A 23925-nucleotide genomic window follows, 5' to 3' on the forward strand; every position below is an offset into this window, starting at 1 on the left:
AAGACTACCGGATCATGGACAGTAAATGATTCTAAAACTGTTTTGTATATAGTTTGCGCCTTATTAAAGGCGCCCTCTACTGGTTTTACACAGAAAGAAGGCTTTGTGAAGATACTGCTTTGGACACAGCACAGAAGGTCTTGCTTTCAACGGACTTGCAGACAGAGAGAATCTGCACTACCTCAAAGAGACTTGGTTCCCTCTTAAAGGGAATGTCCACATGTTGCACTAAGTTATAATGTTGCTTTAAGAAAGTTAAAATGTTAATAATGCTGAGATTTAGGAACTGTTGATAATGTTACTAGAGATTGAGGACAGGAAAGATTGAAAGTGAAACCGTAGGGGTTAGATAGAGAGTCCTCCTGAGAACCATAGAAAGATGGTTGGTTGCTGATAGAAAGACAATGACAGTAGGCCCAGCCAAGGAGCTAGGCGGTCCTGCATTGGTGAAGCTAGAAAGAAGAGAAAAGTTGAGTTTGTCTCATAGTATTTGTTGTGGTCATGAATGGTACTTCGGCTGGTTCTGTCCATGGACTTCCTCTGGTGGCTGTGGGTGTTTCTGAGTTTCCTTCCACAGGTGACGAGGTTAATTCGTTAGCTGGCTGCTCTATTTAACTCCACTTAGATCTCTGCTCCATGCCACCTGTCAATGTTCCAGTATTGGTCTAGTTCACTCCTGGATCGTTCTTGTGACCTGTCTTCCCAGCAGAAGCTAAGTTCCTGCTTGTTTTTCTTTGGTTTGCTATTTTCCTGTTCAGCTTGCTATTTTTATTGTTGTCTTGCTTGCTGGAAGCTCTGGGACGCAGAGGGAGCGCCTCCGCACCGTGAGTCGGTGCGGAGGGTCTTTTTGCGCCCTCTGCGTGGTCTTTTTGTAGGTTTTTGTGCTGACCGCAAAGTAACCTTTTCTATCCTCAGTCTGTTCAGTAAGTCGGGCCTCGCTTTGCTAAATCTATTTCATCTCTGTGTTTGTATTTTCATCTTTACTCACAGTCATTATAAATGGGGGGCTGCCTTTTCCTTTGGGGAATTTCTCTGAGGCAAGGTAGGCTTTATTTTTCTATCTTCAGGGCTAGCTAGTTCCTTAGGCTGTGCCGAGTTGCATAGGGAGCGTTAGGAGCAATCCACGGCTATTTCTAGTGTGTGTGATAGGATTAGGGATTGTGGTCAGCAGAGTTCCCACGTCCCAGAGCTTGTCCTTTATTATCAGTAACTATCAGGTCATTCCGTGTCCTCTTAACCACCAGGTCCATTATTGTCCTGACCACCAGGTCATAACAGTACAGGTGGCCCAAAGTACTAATGCATCTCAATAGAGGGATAAGAGAAGTTCTGAGACCATTTTTTTTTCTCTGCAGTGTGTTTTGTCTCTCTTTTCCCCTTTACCTCTGGGTGGTTCAGGACACAGGTGTAAACATGGACATTCAAGGTCTGTCCTCTTGGATGGATAATCTCACTACAAAACATTCAAGATTTTGTGGTTCAGAATCCGATGTCAGAGCCTAGGATTTCAATTCCTGATTTGTTTTTTGGTGATAGATCTAAGTTCTTGAATTTCAAAAATAATTGTAAATTGTTTCTTGCCTTGAAACCTCGCTCCTCAGGTGACCCTGTTCAACAAGTAAAGATCATTATTTCTTTGTTACGTGGTGACCCTCAAGACTGGGCATTTTCCCTTGCGCCGGGAGATCCGGCATTGCGTGATGTTGATGCGTTTTTCCTGGCGCTTGGATTGCTTTATGACGAACCTAATTCAGTGGATCAGGCAGAGAAAATCTTGCTGGCTCTGTGTCAGGGTCAGGATGAAGCGGAGATATATTGTCAGAAGTTTAGAAAGTGGTCTGTGCTCATTCAGTGGAATGAATGTGCCCTGGCAGCAATCTTTAGAAAGGGTCTCTCTGAAGCCCTTAAGGATGTCATGGTGGGATTTCCCATGCCTGCTGGTCTGAATGAGTCTATGTCTTTGGCTATTCAGATCGATCGACGCTTGCGTGAGCGTAAAGCTGTGCACCATTTGGCGGTACTATCTGAGCATGGGCCTGAGCCTATGCAATGTGATAGGACTTTGACCAGAGCTGAACAGCAAGAACACAGACGTCGGAATGGGCTATGTTTTTACTGTGGTGATTCCACTCATTCTATCTCCGATTGTCCTAAGCGCACTAAGCGGTTCGCTAGGTCTGCCACCATTGGTACGGTACAGTCTAAATTTCTATTGTCCGTTACTTTGATTTGCTCTTTGTCATCCTAATCTGTTATAGCATTTGTGGATTCAGGCGCTGCCCTGAATTTGATGGACTTGGAGTATGCTAGGCGCTGTGGTTTTTTCTTGGAGCCCTTGCAGTGTCCTATTCCATTGAGAGGAATTGATGCTACGCCTTTGGCCAAGAATAAGCCTCAGTACTGGACCCAATTGACCATGTGCATGGCTCCTGCACATCAGGAGGATATCCGCTTTCTTGTGTTGCATAATCTGCATGATGTGGTTGTTTTGGGGTTGCCATGGCTACAGGTTCATAATCCAGTATTGGACTGGAAATCTATGTCTGTGTCCAGCTGGGGTTGCCAGGGGGTACATGGTGATGTTCCATTTTTGTCTATTTCGTCTTCCACTCCTTCTGAAGTTCCAGAGTTTTTGTCGGATTATCGGGATGTATTTGATGAGCCCAAAGCCAGTGCCCTACCTCCTCATAGGGATTGCGATTGTGCAATTAATTTGATTCCTGATAGTAAGTTTCCTAAGGGCCGATTGTTCAATTTATCTGTGCCAGAACACGCCGCTATGCGGAGTTATATAAAGGAATCCTTGGAGAAAGGCCATATTCGCCCATCGTCATCACCGTTAGGAGCAGGGTTCTTTTTTGTGGCCAAGAAGGATGGTTCTTTGAGACCTTGTATTGATTACCGCCTTCTTAATAAAATTACAGTCAAATTTCAGTATCCTTTGCTGTTGCTGTCTGATTTGTTTGCTCGTATTAAAGGGGCTAGTTGGTTCACCAAGATAGATCTTCGAGGGGCGTATAATCAAGGCGATGAATGGAAAACAGCATTTAATACGCCCGAGGGCCATTTTGAGTACCTGGTTATGCCATTCGGGCTTTCCAATGCTCCATCAGTAATTCAGTCCTTTATGTATGACATCTTCCGAGAGTACCTGGATAAATTCCTGATTGTGTATTTGGATGATATTTTGGTCTTTTCGGATGATTGGGAGTCTCATGTGAAGCAGGTCAGAATGGTGTTCCAGGTCCTTCGTGCGAATTCCTTGTTTGTGAAGGGGTCAAAGTGTCTCTTTGGAGTTCAGAAGGTTTCATTTTTGGGGTTCATTTTTTCCCCTTCTACTATCGGGATGGACCCTGTTAAAGTCCAGGCCATTTACGATTGGACTCAGCCGACATCTGTGAAGAGCCTGCAAAAGTTTCTGGGCTTTGCTAATTTTTATCGGCGCTTCATCACTAATTTTTCTAGTGTTGCTAAACCGTTGACTGATTTGACCAAGAAGGGTGATGATGTGGTCAATTGGTCTTCTGCAGCTGTAGAGGCTTTTCAGGAGTTGAAGTGTTGTTTTTCTTCTGCCCCTGTGTTGTGCCAGCCAGATGTTTCGCTCCCGTTTCAGGTTGAGGTTGATGCTTCTGAGATTGGAGCAGGGGCTGTTTTGTCGCAAAAAAGTTCTGATGGCTCGGTGATGAAGCCATGTGCTTTCTTTTCTAGAAAGTTTTCGCTTGCTGAGCGCAATTATGATGTTGGTAATCGAGAGTTGTTGGCCATGAAGTGGGCATTCAAGGAGTGGCGTCATTGGCTTGAAGGAGCCAAGCAGCGCGTGGTGGTCTTGACAGATCACAAGAATTTGACTTATCTTGAGTCTGCCAAACGGTTGAATCCGAGACAGGCTCGATGGTCGTTATTTTTTTCCCGTTTTGATTTTGTGGTTTCGTACCTTCCGGGCTCTAAGAATGTGAAGGCTGATGCCCTGTCAAGGAGTTTTGTGCCTGACTCTCCGGGTGTTCCTGAGCCGGCGGGTATTCTCAAAGAGGGGGTAATTTTGTCTGCCATCTCCCCTGATTTGCGGCGGGTGCTGCAAAAATTTCAGGCTGATAGACCTGACCGTTGCCCAGCGGAGAAACTGTTTGTCCCTGATAGATGGACTAGTAGAGTTATCTCTGAGATTCATTGCTCAGTGTTGGCTGGGCATCCTGGAATCTTTGGTAGAGATTTGGTGGCTAGATCCTTTTGGTGGCCGTCTTTGTCACGGGATGTGCGTTCTTTTGTGCAGTCCTGTGGGACTTGTGCTCGGGCTAAGCCCTGCTGTTCTCGTGCCAGTGGGTTGCTTTTGCCCTTGCCGGTCCCGAAGAGGCCCTGGACGCATATTTCTATGGATTTTATTTCGGATCTCCCCGTCTCTCAAAAGATGTCGGTCATTTGGGTGGTTTGTGATCGCTTTTCTAAGATGGTCCATTTGGTACCTTTGTCTAAATTGCCTTCCTCCTCTGATTTGGTGCCATTATTTTTCCAGCATGTGGTTCGTTTACATGGTATCCCGGAGAACATCGTTTCTGACAGAGGTTCCCAGTTTGTTTCGAGGTTTTGGCGATCCTTTTGTGCTAGGATGGGCATTGATTTGTCTTTTTCCTTGGCTTTCCATCCTCAGACAAATGGCCAAACCGAACGAACTAATCAGACTTTGGAAACATATCTGAGATGCTTTGTTTCTGCTGATCAGGATGATTGGGTGTCCTTTTTGCCGTTGGCTGAGTTCGCCCTTAATAATCGGGCCAGCTCGGCTACTTTGGTTTCGCCGTTTTTCTGCAATTCTGGTTTCCATCCTCGTTTCTCTTCAGGGCAGGTTGAGTCTTCGGACTGTCCTGGTGTAGATACTGTGGTGGATAGGTTGCAGCAGATTTGGACTCATGTGGTGGACAATTTGACATTGTCCCAGGAGAAGGCTCAACGTTTCGCTAACCGCCGGCGCTGTGTGGGTCCCCGACTTCGTGTTGGGGATTTGGTTTGGTTGTCGTCTCGTTATGTTCCTATGAAGGTTTCCTCTCCTAAGTTTAAGCCTCGTTTCATTGGTCCGTATAAGATTCCTGAGGTTATCAATCCTGTGTCATTTCGTTTGGCCCTTCCTGCTTCTTTTGCCATCCATAATGTGTTCCATAGGTCGTTATTGTGGAGATACGTGGCGCCTGTGGTTCCATCCGTTGATCCTCCTGCCCCGGTGTTGGTTGAGGGGGAGTTGGAGTATGTGGTGGAGAAGATTTTGGATTCTCGTATTTCGAGACGGAAACTCCAGTACCTGGTCAAGTGGAAGGGTTATGGTCAGGAAGGGTTATGGTCAGGAAGATAATTCCTGGGTTTTTGCCTCTGATGTTCATGCTGCCGATCTGGTTCGTGCCTTTCATTTGGCTCATCCTGGTTGGCCTGGGGGCTCTGGTGAGGGTTCGGTGAACCCTCCTCAAGGGGGGGGGGTACTGTTGTGAATTCTGTTGTCGGGCTCCCTCCTGTGGTCATGAATGGTACTTCGGCTGGTTCTATCCATGGACCTCCTCTGGTGGCTGTGGGTGTTTCTGAGTTTCCTTCCACAGGTGACGAGGTTAATTCGTTAGCTGGCTGCTCTATTTAACTCCACTTAGATCTCTGCTCTGTGCCACCTGTCAATGTTCCAGTATTGGTCTAGTTCACTCTTGGATCGTTCTTGTGACCTGTCTTCCCAGCAGAAGCTAAGTTCCTGCTTGTTTTTCTTTGGTTTGCTATTTTCCTGTCCAGCTTGCTATTTTTATTGTTGTCTTGCTTGCTGGAAGCTCTGGGACGCAGAGGGAGTGCCTCCGCTATTTCTAGTGTGTGTGATAGGATTAGGGATTGCGGTCAGCAGAGTTCCCACGTCCCAGAGCTCGTCCTTTATTATCAGTAACTATCAGGTCATTCCGTGTGCTCTTAACCACCAGGTCCATTATTGTCCTGACCACCAGGTCATAACAAGTATTTTATAGTAAGCCTTTAGTGGGTTCAGCTTATACGCCCTTAAAGGAGAAGTTAAATTATTGTTCAGAATTTGCACTTAGTAGAATACCTGGCAGGGTACTAAAAGTTATTTATAGTCAGAATATTATTTAAAATATTTAACTTTGTTTTTGTTTGTAACGTTCAAGTGTCCTCACCTCCCATAAAGGGAAGCATTGTTATATTTACTTGTTTCAAGCATTCCAAAATTTTGTATGTCTTTTGCTAACATGTATTGTTGTTCTTCTTCCCAGTCCAGGAGTACTGGATTTAACCGGGGGGGAGTGCAGCGCCCCAGAGATCTTGTCGTTGCAGTAACGTCGCTCTGCCACTAAGGGGAGTGATGGTACGTCTGATGGCACTAAAGGAGTTCTCCTGACCAGGTATCACCAGCACACATTACACTTCACACTCCGGGGAGAAAAAGGAGAAAAAGGCTTTATTTATTGGGCCACTCCTCACACTGGTAAAACTAGGGGTGGGATAGGAAGTTAGATGAGAAGATGACTGGGTTGGATTCAGGCAGCATCCCGTGGCAGGGGGTGCTGCAGGGAGAAGGTTCAGGGGGGTCCCTGTAAGGCGTGGGAACCTGGCAGGCACCTAGCGAACAGAACAGAACGTTACGGAACCGCGCCTGCACACCCCGCGGCGGTATCCTAAGAAAGAGACACGAAGCAAAGGCTATTGTGGAACAGTGAGAAACAAGATCAAGCACAAAGGAGAGCCAGTAGGAGTCATGTACCGAGAACGGCAACATCCTACTGAGGCGCGTAGCCGGTGGCCGGAACACCGAGGAAGTAACTGACTCTATGCCTTACTTCAAACTCCGCAGGACAGTTAATTATAGGTTGGCTGTCTACCTTACATCACCTACGCAGACATAGGGGGCAACGCGTGGAGAGGGGCATCTCTAGGGTCCCGGAAGAGCTCCGAGCCTACCCGTCAAATGGGTGCGTCCTAGGCATAACATACCTGGGGGATGGAGAACTAGAAAGATCTTGAACGAATTAGAAAGAACTAGAAAGAACGAGAACAGAAGTTGTGAGGACTATTCCGAATGCTCAGCAGGGTAGCACTACAACACACAGGCGCTATTGGTAGGCAACGATTTCCACCTGCAAAGGGAACTCTGGAAGTGCCATCGGACCGGCCGGTCTCAGACAGCCCTGTTAACCGTGCTCTGGATTGAGGATCTGTAAGTCTTCAGTAAAGAGGTAAAGAGACCGCAACCCTGTTTCCTCGTTATTGTCTGCACCTCACACCATCACAATTCACCTTACTGGGAAGCCCCGGGGACATACTTCACCTGTGGGAAGTTATACCACCTAGCTGCCATCACATCACCCCAGTGGACCCCAAGCAGCGTCGGTCACCCTGACCGAATACCACAGGTGGCGTCACAAAACCTTGACAGACTCGCATCACCTTTCATTGGACGCCCCTTAGCAGGGTCACAGACCGGGTCCAGCCACCGTGACATCCCCAGAACTGAGCCAGTAGAGGACCGGTACTGAGTAACCCGCGGCCCTGCGTTTGGGGGCGCTCCATAAGCGGACCCCAGCAATGGAGGAGATGGAGAAATTCATTTCTCCGCCTCCTCCGCAGCTGTGCTCCGATCCTCCCTGTGCGAGAGAATCGGAGCACAGACGCATGACTCTCGGCTCCTGCTCTGCTGCGAGCAGGAGCCGAGTGTCATAAGCATATCGCATCCGATGCTCTCGCATTGGATGCAATACGCCAGTGTGACGCCGGCCCAAGATGTGATCTCAGGGTGCCAATGGGTTGCCATGACATCAGAGGTTCTGCTGATAACTCTTGTGCCTATCATCACAATCCTTCTGTGACCGTTGGCAATAAAAGCCACCAAAAATCTTATCTACCTCAAAATGGTATCAATGAAAATGTCAGCTTAAGGTACCGTCACACTCAGCGATGCTGCAGCGATATAGACAACGAGCCGATCGCTGCAGCGTCGCAGTTTAGGTCGCTGTAGAGACGTCAAACACGGCAACACCTGAACGATGCAGGAGCGATCCAGTGACGTACTTATCGTTCTCGCTGGTTGTTAGCTCCATGTAAAAACATTGCTGGCATCGTTGCTTTTGCTGTCAAACAGGACGAATTACGTCCACCTGTCGACCAAATAAAGTTCTGGACTTCTAGCTCCGACCAGCGATGTCACAGCGGGATCCTGATCGCTGCTGCGTGTCAAACACAATGAGATCGCTATCCAGGACGCTGCAATGTCACGGATCGTTGTCGTTCTCGTTGTAAAGTTGCTCAGTGTGAAGGTACCTTTAGGGTGCAAAAAATAAGCCTTCACACAGTCCCACATCCTGAAAAATTAAAATGTTACAGATCTCAGAATATGGAGACAAGAAAAAAAAATCTGCTTTCTCCTACTGACCTGAAGAATCATATTGGCAAGTCAGCTTTACCAAATAGTGGGCATGGTAAATAAAAACCCCCAAAACAATTGTGAATTTGCTCTTTTTTGCCAGTTTTCCAGCAAAAAAAAAAAAGCCTTCAAATGGTTACATTGACGAAAAAATATGGCTCGTGGAAAAAGGGGGAGGGAATAAAAAAACAAAAACATCCTCTCAGCGTCGCTGCTTGTCCTGTATGAGTAGTCACGTGGTGCCGCACATTATAGTAATGGATATGCGGCTCTACCTCCCATAGGGGTGGAGCCGCATATTCATTACTGTAATAAGCGGCACCACGTGACCGCTCATACAGGAAGAGCTGCGACGCTGAGAGAATGTAAGCGCCGAGGGAGCTGGGTAAGTATTTTAATGCCAGCGGGCGGGCGCACAGGGGGTGGGAGGGGGCAGATTACCGGCAACTTTATTTTAAAAATAAAAAAAAAAGATTATTCATTCCTTCTTTCCAGCGAACGCTGCTGGGAAGAAGGGATGAATACCGGCTTCAGCACCGCACGCAGGGGACAGCGCTTAACTCTAGCGCTGTCTCCTGCACGGTCCATGTGGTCCTCAGTCGACACACGGGCGGTATACGGCTGCCGCACGTGTGCCACACTGATGTGCTCCGTAAGCACACGGACACGGATAATTCCGGTACCGATTTTTCCGGTATCGGAATTATCTGGACGTGTGGGACAGGCCTACAATAGCAATTTGTTGGTGCAGTCCCAGTTGACTATTCAGTTTCTCTTTTTAAAGAATACCGAGTCATTGAATTTTTTCAAGATCACAAACACAATTGGATCACCTGTGTTAACCTTAAAGGGAACCTGTCACCTGAATTTGGCGGGACTGGTTTTGGGTCATATGGGCGGAGTTTTCGGGTGTTTGATTCACCCTTTCCTTACCCGCTGGCTGCATGCTGGCTGCAATATTGGATTGAAGTTCATTCTCTGTCCTCCATAGTACATGGCTGCACAAGGCAAGATTGCTTTGCGCAGGCGTGTACTATGGAGGACAGAGAATGAACTTCAATCCAATATTGCAGCCAGCATGCAGCCAGTGGGTAAGGAAAGGGTGAATCAAACACCCGAAAACTCCGCCCATATGACCCAAAACCAGTCCTGCCAAATTCAGGTGACAGAGTCCCTTTAAAATGGTATGCTTATTTCTTGGTCACATGGATACACCAAGTATGCTTGTTTTTTGTGCACACGATCTGATGTCAGACAAACCAAACGTTCTACATGAGCCATCTATTGACAGAAAGGTTTGTGTGTTTGATAGTTGACAGATTTGGCAGCTCATTAAAAGATAAACATTTCACCCAGACAATGTCAGAACTCCAAAAGAATGCTTGATTATCATTTGAAGACCTTGGGAAGAACTTTCTTGGAAATCATAAGCAAACAAAAATTACAGAAATTGGCCAAAAACTATTGGAGAGCTACAACATGAACATAAGGCTGAGTCACACTGGCGTATAATAGGGACGAGTGCTATGCGATAAAACATTGCATAGCACTCGGACCAGTATTCATCTATGGGGCAGCTCACATCACTGTATTTTTTTCTCAGCCGTCTTCAACGTGGGAGTGAAATCGCAGCATGCTGTGATTGTCACCGACACTCGGCCAAGTCTCGGCTCACTTGCACCCATATAAGCCTAACAACGCACATCACACGGATATCATCTGAGTGATGTGCGTTATACGCTGACCCTGGCAATGTAGGAGATGGAGAAATTAATTTCTCTGCCTCCTCCGCAGCTGTGCTCCGATCCTCTCTGCGAGAAGCTCGGAGCACAGACGCATAACACTTGGCTCCCGCTCGCAGCAGAACAGGAGCCAAGGGTCATTAGCATATCGCACCTGATGCCATACGCTAGTCTGACTCTGGCCTTAAAGGGAATCTGACACCCCCCGGGGCACTCTTAACCTGTTACTATGGGCATACAAGTGACAGAATCGATAATAGCCTACCTGTATGCCTCATAGCAGCTGTCTTGTTTTTGAGAAATTGTCTTTTTATCCTTTATGTTAATGAGGTCTTCCAGGAGGTGCCTGGGAAAAAACTCCTGCCTTCTGTGTTCAGATGGGCAGGGCCGTATATAGAGTTTCTGCTGCCCTAGGCACTTTTAGTGCTGCCTCCCCCATTGTTGAGTATGACACTATCGGCAGTGACTTTGGCAAAAATTGCTGATGTGAAAGCCTTTTGCAGCAGATCCTGCAGTTTTTCCGCATCTTCCGCGTAATGGATCACTTACGGCAACACTGCCTCATTCATTCCCTATGGGACTTGCAAAAATGTGCGGCACTTGCGGTTTTGTCGCGATCCGGCAAATGCGGTATTCGCAGCAATGGAAAAAAACGCTGCTAGCAGTGTTTTTGTCTCACCACAAGTGCAAAACCGCAAGTGCTGCACATGTCCGCAAGTAGCCATCACTACCTGTCCCTGCACCTTGCTAGCTCATCCCCAACCATCCCTCCCTGACCTAAAACTACACTATAAAGCTTTAGAAAACAATTTATTACCTGACATATTCCTATGATAATGAGAGCTCCAGGCTACGTAGTAGACTGGGATGGGCAGTCTCCGGGTCTCCATTCTCTTGCTGTGCACACCCTCAGTCCCTGCCTCACTGCCTGTGCACAGACATCCCTCCACCGGACCCGGTAAACACCGCTCGCAGTAGCATACCGGCAGAGGCGTATCTAGGGTTTCTGGCACCTGGGGCAAGAATTCATTTTGGTGCCCCCCCCTCCCCACCAAGGACATATGCGATTTTCACACTTTGTCATGTACTGAGGAGTTGCTCTCCCTAATGCTCTCAATGTTCAGTGAATAACTGAGAGAAGTAGGAAGAGAAGCTTGTTGTCACAGGACCACAAGTATGAAAGTCGCATGTGAGTGAAGTGTCCATGTGACGACTACTGGAACCTGCAGAGCTGAATCCTGATATCGCAGGCTTCTGAATTCTCACAACTAATGCACTGCACAATTTTAGGATTCTCCCTGGCCAGTGAACAGTCATGTCAGCACAAGTATGTGATTTCTATACCTCTGACCACATTCTGACTAGACGTGCCTGACCTCACTCAGTTCGGCTATGTGCACAACTTGCCGATTTTGCTGAGGATCCGCAGTTGCAGGTTCGCAGCAGCTTTCCATGCGTTTACAGTACAATGTAAACCTATGGAAAACGCAATCCGCAGTGCCCATGCTGCAGAAAAAAAACGAGTGGAAACGCTGCGGTTTACATTTCGCAGCATGTCAATTCTTTGTGCGGATTCCGCAGTGGTTTACACCTGCTCCATAATAGGAATCCGCAGGTGTAAAACCGCAGGTGGAATCCGCACAAAATCCGCATAAAAACCGCGGTAAATCCGCAGATAAAATGCAGTGCCTTTTACCTGCGGATTTCTAAAATCCGCTGCGGAAAAATCCGCAGAGCTCCTTTCTACGTGTGCACATACCCTTCATTTTCATTGAGTGAGGCCATAAGTCAGCACGTGACCGCATGTATGCAAATAGCCAGCACAACAGAATCCTGACAGCGTGCAGTGCGCACTCTGAGAATTCAGAAGTCTGCAGTCACGAATGACTGCAGACTCATTACAAACCTGAACATCCCCTTTAATGCTCCTAACAAATAAAAACATGAGAGTTAGTCAGTATCACAAATAACATTTACATCCAGGTACCTTATAGATGACGTCTTCTCTGGAGTCGTTCTCCTTTTCTTCATCTTGTCCAGACTACATGATAAGTTTTCTCATCCACAGCAGTCTCTGCAGATTTTCATCTTCTCTGCTCTTTTGCAGAAAATTTCCACATGATGCCCTTAAAGATACAAGTGTCATTAAAATGCTCCTGAATAAAAAATTGCCCACTCACTATATTGTCTGCACAAAATATGACCCCCACACTGTCCCTCTTATGGTACTGTATATGCTCTTCACACTGACCTCTCCTTTCCATACCAGCACCCTCTTCACACTGTCCTCTTCACACTGTATGCTCCCTATGGGGCTCAGTCTCTATACTGTACTCTATCATCACACTCCCCCTCCTTGGTATACTGTCCTGTCCTGGCTGTGCCCTTACACTGTCCCTCCATGCTACGCCCCTACTACTCAGTTTCTATTTTGTGCCCACTCACTTTTCTCCCCATGCTGCCTCCTCACACTATTCCCCTCCCTCCTCATACTGTCTCCTCTCACATCCCCCTGTTCACCATACTGTCTCCTCATAAATTTACCCCCTCACTTTCTATACTGCCTGCTCACACATACTCCCCGACTCAACATTCTGTGTCTGCACACATCCCATGTCCCTCACTCCCCGAACTCTGTCCATACATTTTTCACATCGCTACTCATACTGTGTCCGCATACATTCCCCCATTCGCTCCTCATAGTGCCTGCACCCATCCCCCATACTGTTTCCTCATATATGCCCCCCATTCCCTTATACTGTTTCCTCAGATATGCCCCCCATTCCCCTGTACTGTTTCCTCATATATGCCCTCATTGTCCAATATTGTTTCTTCATACATGCCCCCAATCTTGTATGTATGGCTCTGCTCCCCCATCCCATCTTGTATGTATGGCTCTGCTCCCCCCGTTCCATCTTGTATGTATGGCTCTGCTCCCCCCCGTCCCATCTTGTATGTATGGCTCTGCTCCCCCCATCCCATCTTGTATGTATGGCTCTGCTCCCCCCATCCCATCTTGTATGTATGGTTCTGCTCCCCCCGTCCCATCTTATATGTATGGCTCTGCTCTCCCCTTCCATCTTGTATGCATGGCTCTGCTCCCCCCTTCCATCTTGTATATATGGCTCTGCTCCCCTCTCCCATCTTGTATGTATGGCTCTGCTCCCCCCGTCCCATCTTATATGTATGGCTCTGCTTCCCCCTTCCATCTTGTATGTATTGCTCTGCTCCCCTCTCCCATCTTGTATGTATGGCTCTGCTGCCCCCTTCCCATCTTGTATGCATGGCTCGGTTCCCCCCATCCCATCTTGTATGAATGGCTCCTCCATCCATCCCCCATCCTCCTCTATCCTTCCCCATCCTCCTCCCTCCCCTGTCATACTCCCCTTTCTCCTCCAAGCCGAAAGTCCTTGCATCTCTGTCCTGGCGCTGCAGCATCTTCCTGTGTGAGCAGTACCGCTCATTAAGGTCATGAACATGCATCCATATTCATGACCTTAATGAGCGGTACCATGTGACCACTCACACAGGAAGAAGCTGCAGCGCTGGAACACAGATGCAGGGACTTTCGGTGTGGAGGAAGAGGTATTTTGTCTGCAAGGAGGGAGGTGGGCGGTCGGTGACCCCGGACTTTAATTAAAAAAAAAACACACAACTTGCTCAGGTGCCGCCCCACCCGCATCCTGACACCCTAGGCACATGCCCTCAAGTGCCTAGTAGCAAATACGGCCCTGCAGATCAGTACCACTCCCCTCCCATCGGCGTCACAATGCCATGTGATGTGCAGCTGTGGGGACGGAATCCCAAGCCTGCGCTCTGCAATAGCACCGTTATACTTACCATTTCCGCCCTTCTATTCATTGGAAAAAATGAACAACGGGTGCAGCGGATGCAGTTTTACAACGCATCCGCTGCCCCATTGTAAGGTCCGGGGAGGAGGGTGCGGAGTTCCCGCCACGCATGTGAAGCGCCCCCAGACGCAGGGCCGCGGGGTCCTCTCTGTCTCGGTCCTGGGGTTGTCACGGTGGCTGGACCCGGTCCGTGACCCTGCTAAGGGGCGTCCAATGAAAGGTGATGAAAGTTTGTCAAGGGTTCCTGACGCCACCCGTGGTATTCGGTCAGGGTGACCGACGCTGCTTGGGGGTCCACTGGGGTGATGTTATTGCAGCTAGATGGAATACCTTCCCACAGGTGAAGTGCTTCCCCAGGGCTTCCCAGTAGTGTAGGTGGTGATGATGCGAGGCGCGGTTAATAACGAGGACACAGGGTTGCAGACTCTTTACTGAAGACTTCGGGATCCACAATCCAGAGCACTGCTAACAGGGCTGGCTGAGTCCGGCCGGTCCGAAGGCACATCCAGAGTTCCCTTTGCAGGTGGAAATCAGTGCCTACCAACTAGCGCCTGTGTGTTGTAGTCCTTCCCTGCTGAGCACCACGGGATAGTCCTCACAACTTTCGTATCTGTTCTTTCTCTTCTCTGTCCCCCAGTTTATCTGGCTAGAATGCACCCGTATGACGGGAAGGCCTGGAGTTTTTCTGGGACCCTAGAGACGCTCCTCTCCCACAATTGCCCCCTATGTCTGCTTAGGGGATTTAAGGTAGACAGCCAACCTATAATCAACTGTCCTGCCGCTGTTTGAAGTAATGCTTGAAGTCTGTTACTTCCTCGGCGTTCCAGCCACCGGCTACGCTCCTCAGTAGGATGTTGCCGATCTCGGGGCACGACTCCTACTGGTTCTATCTCCTTTGTGCTGTGATCTCGTTTCTCACTTTTCCACAATATATTAGTATCCTTCCTTAGGATGCTGCCGCAAGGTAGTGCAGGCGCGGCTCCGTAACATTCTGTCCTTTCTGCTAGGTATTTTCCAGGAACCCACCCCTGACAGGTCCTCCCTGGAGCTCTCCCAGGTTGCTTTCTCCCTAACTTCCTATCCAACCCCCAGTTTTACCAGAGTGTGAGGAGTGGCCTAATATAGTGCCTTTAGCTCCCCCTGGTGGCCGGAAGTGTAATGTGTGACTGTGATACCTGGTCAGGTGAACTCTTTTAGTGCAATCAGACATAACATCACTCTCCTTAGTGGCAGAGCGACATTACTGCAACGACCAGTACCGACGCTAGTGTGAAAGTAGCCTTATATCGAAGAAATGTTACCACTAACAGGAAGTACAATATGTCATGAAAAAACATTATCAGAATCAGTGGGATCCGTTCCAGAGTTATAACATAAAGTGACAGTGGTCAGAATTGTTAAAATTGGCTTGGTCATTGAGGCGTTAATAAAAGATGGGGCACACCTTGCACTCCAAAAAGAAGGGCAGTAAAATGTTGTGTGCCCAGAGAATTTGACACCTGGCATGACCTCCCCCATAACACCACCATCCTACATTATGGGTAATTGGCAATGGCATTTCCAGGTAGTTGAAAAATCATTAAAAAATTTACAGTAAATGCATCCTTTAAAAGCAGATATTTTGGTTGTGAGTTCTCACATTCCTCTAGTACCCATTTGAAAGGGGAAATGGTCCTCCAGAGCGCACTTATGGTCCTTATTTGGATGTCGGCAAGTTTTCATTCTGCCTTTTATCAGTACTGTGGATCAGAGTCTCACCAGTGTTTTGGTCATTGTTTCATCAGGGGTTTTCACATATGAAAAAAAAAAATTAAAAAGCCATCTACCATCTACTATACCTAAAGGGAACCTGTCCTGTTCCCAAACGCTATCCCCAGATATGGGGTAAATCTGCAGGTCAATAGCGTTCCAGAGTGGTCCAGCAGCCGCACTGAAGGACAGGCTACTGCGAGGAAATTACCTTTCCTCCTCCCGACAACATCCTTGCTTTCAGTCACCGGCAGCTGTGTCCACGCCACAACACAAACAGCTGGATCAGCACTGAGGCAGTGTACAGCTGGCTGTCAGTCAGTGGCGAGGTGTGGTTATAGCTGCTGCTCACTGCGTACTGAGCGGTAACTGTAGTCACATCTCTATGACTGAAAGCCAGGAGGCCGTCGGTGGAGTAAAGTTCATTTCCTCCCATTAGCCAGGCTCTCTGTGTGGCCATTACAATGCTATTAACCTGCAGATTAACCCGATAGGATAGCGTTTGGGGACAGGACAGGTTCCCTGTAATCACGGGCAGCACTCGGACTGTACCCTAATGCAATGTTTGTGCTGTTTGTAATTTTATCAGACCCATATACTTGTATGGGTAATTTTTACGGACGTCTCCATGATTTCTTGTGGACACAAGGCCCACAAAAAAAAAAACCACGAACATGTGAATAGCACCATAGACTGGTCAAGTGTTCTATCCGTGATAAACTCAGAGAACACGTATCTGAAAATCGGACGTGTGAATAGGCCTCAGGGTGCGTTCACATGCTTTAATCTGCGGCAAACATCTACCGTTACGTTCCGCCAGGTTTTCTGGGGCAGTCGCTCAATCTTGCAGGCAAATAGTTGTTGCACCTGTAGCGCCACACAGACAGTATGACTGGTCATGGACGTGAACCCTACATGCCTTCTAGGATAAGTGCTTGTGTAGGAAACCAGTGTGAACACAGCCTTAACACCAGTGTGAACACAGCCTTAACACCAGTGTGAACACAGCCTTACCCTACATGCCTTCTAGGATAAGTGCTTGTGTAGGAAACCAGTGTGAACACAGCCTTAACACCAGTGTGAACACAGCCTTAACACCAGTGTGAACACAGCCTTACCCTACATGCCTTCTAGGATAAGTGCTTGTGTAGGAAACCAGTGTGAACACAGCCTTAACACCAGTGTGAACACAGCCTTACCACCAGTGTGAACACAGCCTTAACACCAGTGTGAACACAGCCTTAAGGTAACGTTCACATTAGCGTTATGCTAGTTTGCGTCGGGCGACGCAGCGGCGACGCATGCGTCATGCGCCCCTATATTTAACATGGGGGACGCATGCGTTTTTGTTTGTTGCGTTGTGCGACGCATGCGTCTTTTTTGCCGCAAGCGTCGGACCAAGAAAACGCAACAAGTTGCATTTTTCTTGCGTCCAAATTTCGGCAAAAAACGACGCATGCGTCGCAAAAAGCAGCATTTTTGCGTGCGTTTTGGTACGTTTTTGCGTGCGTTGTGTTGCCGACGCAGCGGCGCACAACGCTAATGTGAACGTAGCCTAACACCAGTGTGAACGTAGCCTTACCACCAGTGTGAACACAGCCTTACCACCAGTGTGAACACAGCCTTACCACCAGTGTGAACACAGCCTTACCACCAGTGTGAACACAGCCTTACCACCAGTGTGAACACAGCCTTACCACCAGTGTGAACACAGCCTTACCACCAGTGTGAACACAGCCTTACCACCAGTGTGAACACAGCCTTACCACCAGTGTGAACACAGCCTTACCACCAGTGTGAACACAGCCTTACCACCAGTGTGAACACAGCCTTACCACCAGTGTGAACACAGCCTTACCACCAGTGTGAACACAGCCTTACCACCAGTGTGAACACAGCCTTACCACCAGTGTGAACACAGCCTTACCACCAGTGTGAACACAGCCTTACCACCAGTGTGAACACAGCCTTACCACCAGTGTGAACACAGCCTTACCACCAGTGTGAACACAGCCTTACCACCAGTGTGAACACAGCCTTACCACCAGTGTGAACACAGCCTTAACACCAGTGTGAACACAGCCTTAACACCAGTGTGAACACAGCCTTAACACCAGTGTGAACACAGCCTTAACACCAGTGTGAACACAGCCTTAACACCAGTGTGAACACAGCCTTAACACCAGTGTGAACACAGCCTTAACACCAGTGTGAACACAGCCTTAACACCAGTGTGAACACAGCCTTAACACCAGTGTGAACACAGCCTTAACACCAGTGTGAACACAGCCTTAACACCAGTGTGAACACAGCCAAACAGGACAAATCTAGTGTGACGGGGCAATGGGTCTCTCACACTTAATCCGAGATAGTGGATGTCTTACCGGGGAGCTGGTGAAAGCTCGGAGTCAGGACATGGTGCAGCCTGGAGGACCACCCATCCTCATCCCCCAGGTCGCAGGCGGCGCCTCCAGCGGGCCAGCTCAGCGGCTCTTCCCCGACCTCGGGCACACCGGCCGGCTCCGGGCGCTCACTGGGGAGACAGCCCGCCAGCTGTTCTGCCGCATCATCGTGCTCCCCGGAGCTGGCTCCAGAGGAGGATTCCGGGGATGTGCTGTAGAATGGATGCGCGCTGCTGTCCTCCGATTCCCCGGAGAGCTCATCCGAGATCTGCAGGCTCTCATACCGGCTGCGGACAGCTTCCAACCGGGACAAAGCCGGCTGGCTGTCAGCGCTGGCGGAAACATCAGCCGGCATCATCGTCATTGATTCCTTGCTTATCGGAGAGAATATGGAAGCGAGTGCTCAGCGTTGGAGATGTGAGCACTTCCGATCTCCTCCTCCTCCAGGTCCGCCTATTTTGTTAGATCCTTTGGGCGTGAGTCCTCACAAGTCCGGGTACCACTGTATGAAGCCCTGTATCATGTATGAAGCCCTGTATCATGTATGAAGCCCTGTATTATGTATGAAGCCTTGTATCATGTATGAAGCCCTGTATCATGTATGAAGCCCTGTATCATGTATGAAGCCCTGTATTATGTATGAAGCCTTGTATCATGTATGAAGCCCTGTATCATGTATGAAGCCCTGTATCATGTATGAAGCCTTGTATCATGTATGAAGCCTTTATATCATGTATGAAGCCCTGTAACATGTATGAAGCCCTGTATCATGTATGAAGCCTTGTATCATGTATGAAGCCCTGTATCATGTATGAAGCCTTGTATCATGTATGAAGCCTTTATATCATGTATGAAGCCCTGTAACATGTATGAAGCCCTGTATCATGTATGAAGCCTTGTATCATGTATGAAGCCCTGTATCATGTATGAAGCCTTGTATCATGTATGAAGCCCTGTATCATGTATGAAGCCTTGTATCATGTATGAAGCCCTGTAAAACGTAAGAAGCCCTGTATCATGTATGAAGCCTTGTATCATGTATGAAGCCCTGTATCATGTATGAAGCCCTGTATCAGGTATGAAGCCCTGTATCATGTATGAAGCCCTGTATCATGTATGAAGCCCTGTATCATGTATGAAGCCTTTATATCATGTATGAAGCCCTGAAACATGTATGAAGCCCTGTATCATGTATGAAGCCTTGTATCATGTATGAAGCCCTGTATCATGTATAAAGCCTTGTATCATGTATGAAGCCCTGTATCATGTATGAAGCCCTGTATTATGTATGAAGCCTTGTATCATGTATGAAGCCCTGTATCATGTATGAAGCCCTGTATCATGTATGAAGCCCTGTATTATGTATGAAGCCTTGTATCATGTATGAAGCCCTGTATCATGTATGAAGCCCTGTATCATGTATGAAGCCTTGTATCATGTATGAAGCCTTTATATCATGTATGAAGCCCTGTAACATGTATGAAGCCCTGTATCATGTATGAAGCCTTGTATCATGTATGAAGCCCTGTATCATGTATGAAGCCTTGTATCATGTATGAAGCCTTTATATCATGTATGAAGCCCTGTAACATGTATGAAGCCCTGTATCATGTATGAAGCCTTGTATCATGTATGAAGCCCTGTATCATGTATGAAGCCTTGTATCATGTATGAAGCCCTGTATCATGTATGAAGCCTTGTATCATGTATGAAGCCCTGTAAAACGTAAGAAGCCCTGTATCATGTATGAAGCCTTGTATCATGTATGAAGCCCTGTATCATGTATGAAGCCCTGTATCAGGTATGAAGCCCTGTATCATGTATGAAGCCCTGTATCATGTATGAAGCCCTGTATCATGTATGAAGCCTTTATATCATGTATGAAGCCCTGAAACATGTATGAAGCCCTGTATCATGTATGAAGCCTTGTATCATGTATGAAGCCCTGTATCATGTATAAAGCCTTGTATCATGTATGAAGCCCTGTATCATGTATGAAGCCCTGTATTATGTATGAAGCCTTGTATCATGTATGAAGCCCTGTATCATGTATGAAGCCCTGTATCATGTATGAAGCCCTGTATTATGTATGAAGCCTTGTATCATGTATGAAGCCCTGTATCATGTATGAAGCCCTGTATCATGTATGAAGCCTTGTATCATGTATGAAGCCTTTATATCATGTATGAAGCCCTGTAACATGTATGAAGCCCTGTATCATGTATGAAGCCTTGTATCATGTATGAAGCCCTGTATCATGTATGAAGCCTTGTATCATGTATGAAGCCTTTATATCATGTATGAAGCCCTGTAACATGTATGAAGCCCTGTATCATGTATGAAGCCTTGTATCATGTATGAAGCCCTGTATCATGTATGAAGCCTTGTATCATGTATGAAGCCCTGTATCATGTATGAAGCCTTGTATCATGTATGAAGCCCTGTAAAACGTAAGAAGCCCTGTATCATGTATGAAGCCTTGTATCATGTATGAAGCCCTGTATCATGTATGAAGCCCTGTATCAGGTATGAAGCCCTGTATCATGTATGAAGCCCTGTATCATGTATGAAGCCCTGTATCATGTATGAAGCCTTTATATCATGTATGAAGCCCTGAAACATGTATGAAGCCCTGTATCATGTATGAAGCCTTGTATCATGTATGAAGCCCTGTATCATGTATGAAGCCTTGTATCATGTATGAAGCCCTGTATCATGTATGAAGCCTTGTATCATGTATGAAGCCCTGTAAAACGTAAGAAGCCCTGTATCATGTATGAAGCCTTGTATCATGTATGAAGCCCTGTATCATGTATGAAGCCCTGTATCATGTAAGAAGCCCTGTATCAGGTATGAAGCCCTGTATCATGTATGAAGCCCTGTATCATGTATGAAGCCCTGTATCATGTATGAAGCCTTGTATCATGTATGAAGCCCTGTATCATGTATGAAGCCCTGTATCATGTATGAAGCCTTGTATCATGTATGAAGCCCTGTATCATGTATGAAGCCCTGTATCATGTATGAAGCCCTGTATCATGTATGAAGCCTTGTATCATGTATGAAGCCCTGTATCATGTATGAAGCCCTGTATCATGTATGAAGCCCTGTATCATGTATGAAGCCTTGTATCATGTATGAAGCCTTTCTATCATGTATGAAGCCCTGTAACATGTATGAAGCCCTGTATCATGTATGAAGCCTTGTATCATGCATGAAGCCCTGTATCATGTATGAAGCCCTGTATCATGTATGAAGCCCTGTATCATGTATGAAGCCCTGTATCATGTATGAAGCCCTGTATCATGTACGAAGCCTTTATATCATGTATGAAGCCCTGTATCATGTATGAAGCCTTGTATCATGTATGAAGCCCTGTATCATGTATGAAGCCTTGTATCATGTATGAAGCCCTGTATCATGTATGAAGCCCTGTATCATGTATGAAGCCCTGTATCATGTATGAAGCCTTGTATCATGTATGAAGCCCTGTATCATGTATGAAGCCTTGTATCATGTATGAAGCCCTGTAAAACGTAAGAAGCCCTGTATCATGTATGAAGCCTTGTATCATGTATGAAGCCCTGTATCATGTATGAAGCCCTGTATCATGTATGAAGCCTTGTATCATGTATGAAGCCTTTATATCATGTATGAAGCCCTGTAACATGTATGAAGCCCTGTATCATGTATGAAGCCTTGTATCATGTATGAAGCCCTGTATCATGTATGAAGCCTTGTATCATGTATGAAGCCCTGTATCATGTATGAAGCCTTGTATCATGTATGAAGCCCTGTAAAACGTAAGAAGCCCTGTATCATGTATGAAGCCTTGTATCATGTATGAAGCCCTGTATCATGTATGAAGCCCTGTATCATGTAAGAAGCCCTGTATCAGGTATGAAGCCCTGTATCATGTATGAAGCCCTGTATCATGTATGAAGACCTGTATCATGTATGAAGCCTTGTATCATGTATGAAGCCCTGTATCATGTATGAAGCCCTGTATCATGTATGAAGCCCTGTATCATGTATGAAGCCTTGTATCATGTATGAAGCCCTGTATCATGTATGAAGCCCTGTATCATGTATGAAGCCCTGTATCATGTATGAAGCCTTGTATCATGTATGAAGCCTTTCTATCATGTATGAAGCCCTGTAACATGTATGAAGCCCTGTATCATGTATGAAGCCTTGTATCATGTATGAAGCCCTGTATGATGTATGAAGCCTTGTATCATGTATGAAGCCCTGTAACATGTAAGAAGCCCTGTATCATGTATGAAGCCTTGTATCATGTATGAAGCCCTGTATCATGTATGAAGCCCTGTATCATGTATGAAGCCCTGTATCATGTAAGAAGCCCTGTATCAGGTATGAAGCCCTGTATCATGTAAGAAGCCCTGTATCATGTATGAAGCCTTGTATCATGTATGAAGCCCTGTATCATGTATGAAGCCCTGTATCATGTATGAAGCCCTGTATCATGTACGAAGCCTTGTATCATGTATGAAGCCATGTATCATGTATGAAGCCCTGTATCATGTATGAAGCCCTGTATCATGTATGAAGCCCTGTATCATGTATGAAGCCCTGTATCAGGTATGAAGCCCTGTATCATGTATGAAGCCCTGTATCATGTATGAAGCCCTGTATCATGTATGAAGCCCTGTATCATGTAGGAAGCCCTGTATCATGTATGAAGCCTTGTATCATGTATGAAGCCCTGTATCATGTATGAAGCCCTGTATCATGTATGAAGCCCTGTATCAGGTATGAAGCCCTGTATCATGTATGAAGCCCTGTATCATGTATGAAGCCTTGCATCAGGTATGAAGCCCTGTATCAGGTATGAAGCCCTGTATCACGTATGAAGCCCTGTATCATGTATGAAGCCCTGTATCACGTATGAAGCCCTGTATCACGTATGAAGCCCTATATCATGTATGAAGCCCTGTATCATGTATGAAGCCCTGTATCATGTATGAAGCCCTGTATCATGTAAGAAGCCCTGTATCATGTATGAAGCCCTGTATCATGTATGAAGCCCTGTATCATGTATGAAGCCCTGTATCATGTATGAAGCTCTATATTATGTATGAAGCCTTGTATCATGTATGAAGCCTTGTATCAAGTATGAAGCCTTGTATCACGTATGAAGCCCTGTATCACGTATGAAGCCCTGTATCACGTATGAAGCCCTGTATCACGTATGAAGCCCTGTATCACGTATGAAGCCTTGTATCATGTATCTTCATACATGTATGAAGCCCTGTATCATGTATGAAGCCCTGTATCATGTATGAAGCCGTTTATCATGTATGAAGCCCTGTATCATGTATGAAGCCTTGTATCATGTATGAAGCCCTGTATCAGGTATGAAGCCCTGTATCAGGTATGAAGCCCTGTATCAGGTATGAAGCCCTGTATCATGTATGAAGCCCTGTATCATGTATGAAGCCTTGCATCAGGTATGAAGCCCTGTATCAGGTATGAAGCCCTGTATCACGTATGAAGCCCTGTATCACGTATGAAGCCCTGTATCACGTATGAAGCCCTGTATCACGTATGAAGCCTTGTATCACGTATGAAGCCCTGTATCACGTATGATGCCCTGTATCACGTATGAAGCCCTGTATCACGTATGAAGCCCTGTATCACGTATGAAGCCTTGTATCACGTATGAAGCCCTGTATCACGTATGAAGCCCTGTATCACGTATGAAGCCTTTTATCAGGTATGAAACCTTGTATCATGTATGAAGCCTTGTATCATGTATGAAGCCCTGT

The 23925-nt window shown here is 46.7% G+C and overlaps 1 protein-coding gene across 1 annotated transcript in view; it reads right to left on the bottom strand.

Annotated features, from left to right (window-relative positions):
- Positions 1-18591, bottom strand: part of PGBD5 (piggyBac transposable element derived 5) — a 481443-nt gene extending 462852 nt beyond the window's left edge. The window contains exon 1 of the mRNA XM_069769313.1: positions 18119-18591. Coding sequence (XP_069625414.1) covers positions 18119-18500 — 382 coding nt within the window. The 5' untranslated portion in view covers positions 18501-18591. The remainder of the gene's footprint in view (positions 1-18118) is intronic.
- Between the last annotated feature and the right edge of the window lie 5334 nt (positions 18592-23925).

This window comes from Ranitomeya imitator, chromosome 5 (assembly GCF_032444005.1).
Source record: "Ranitomeya imitator isolate aRanImi1 chromosome 5, aRanImi1.pri, whole genome shotgun sequence".
In the NCBI taxonomy this organism is placed as follows: Eukaryota; Metazoa; Chordata; class Amphibia; order Anura; family Dendrobatidae; genus Ranitomeya; species Ranitomeya imitator.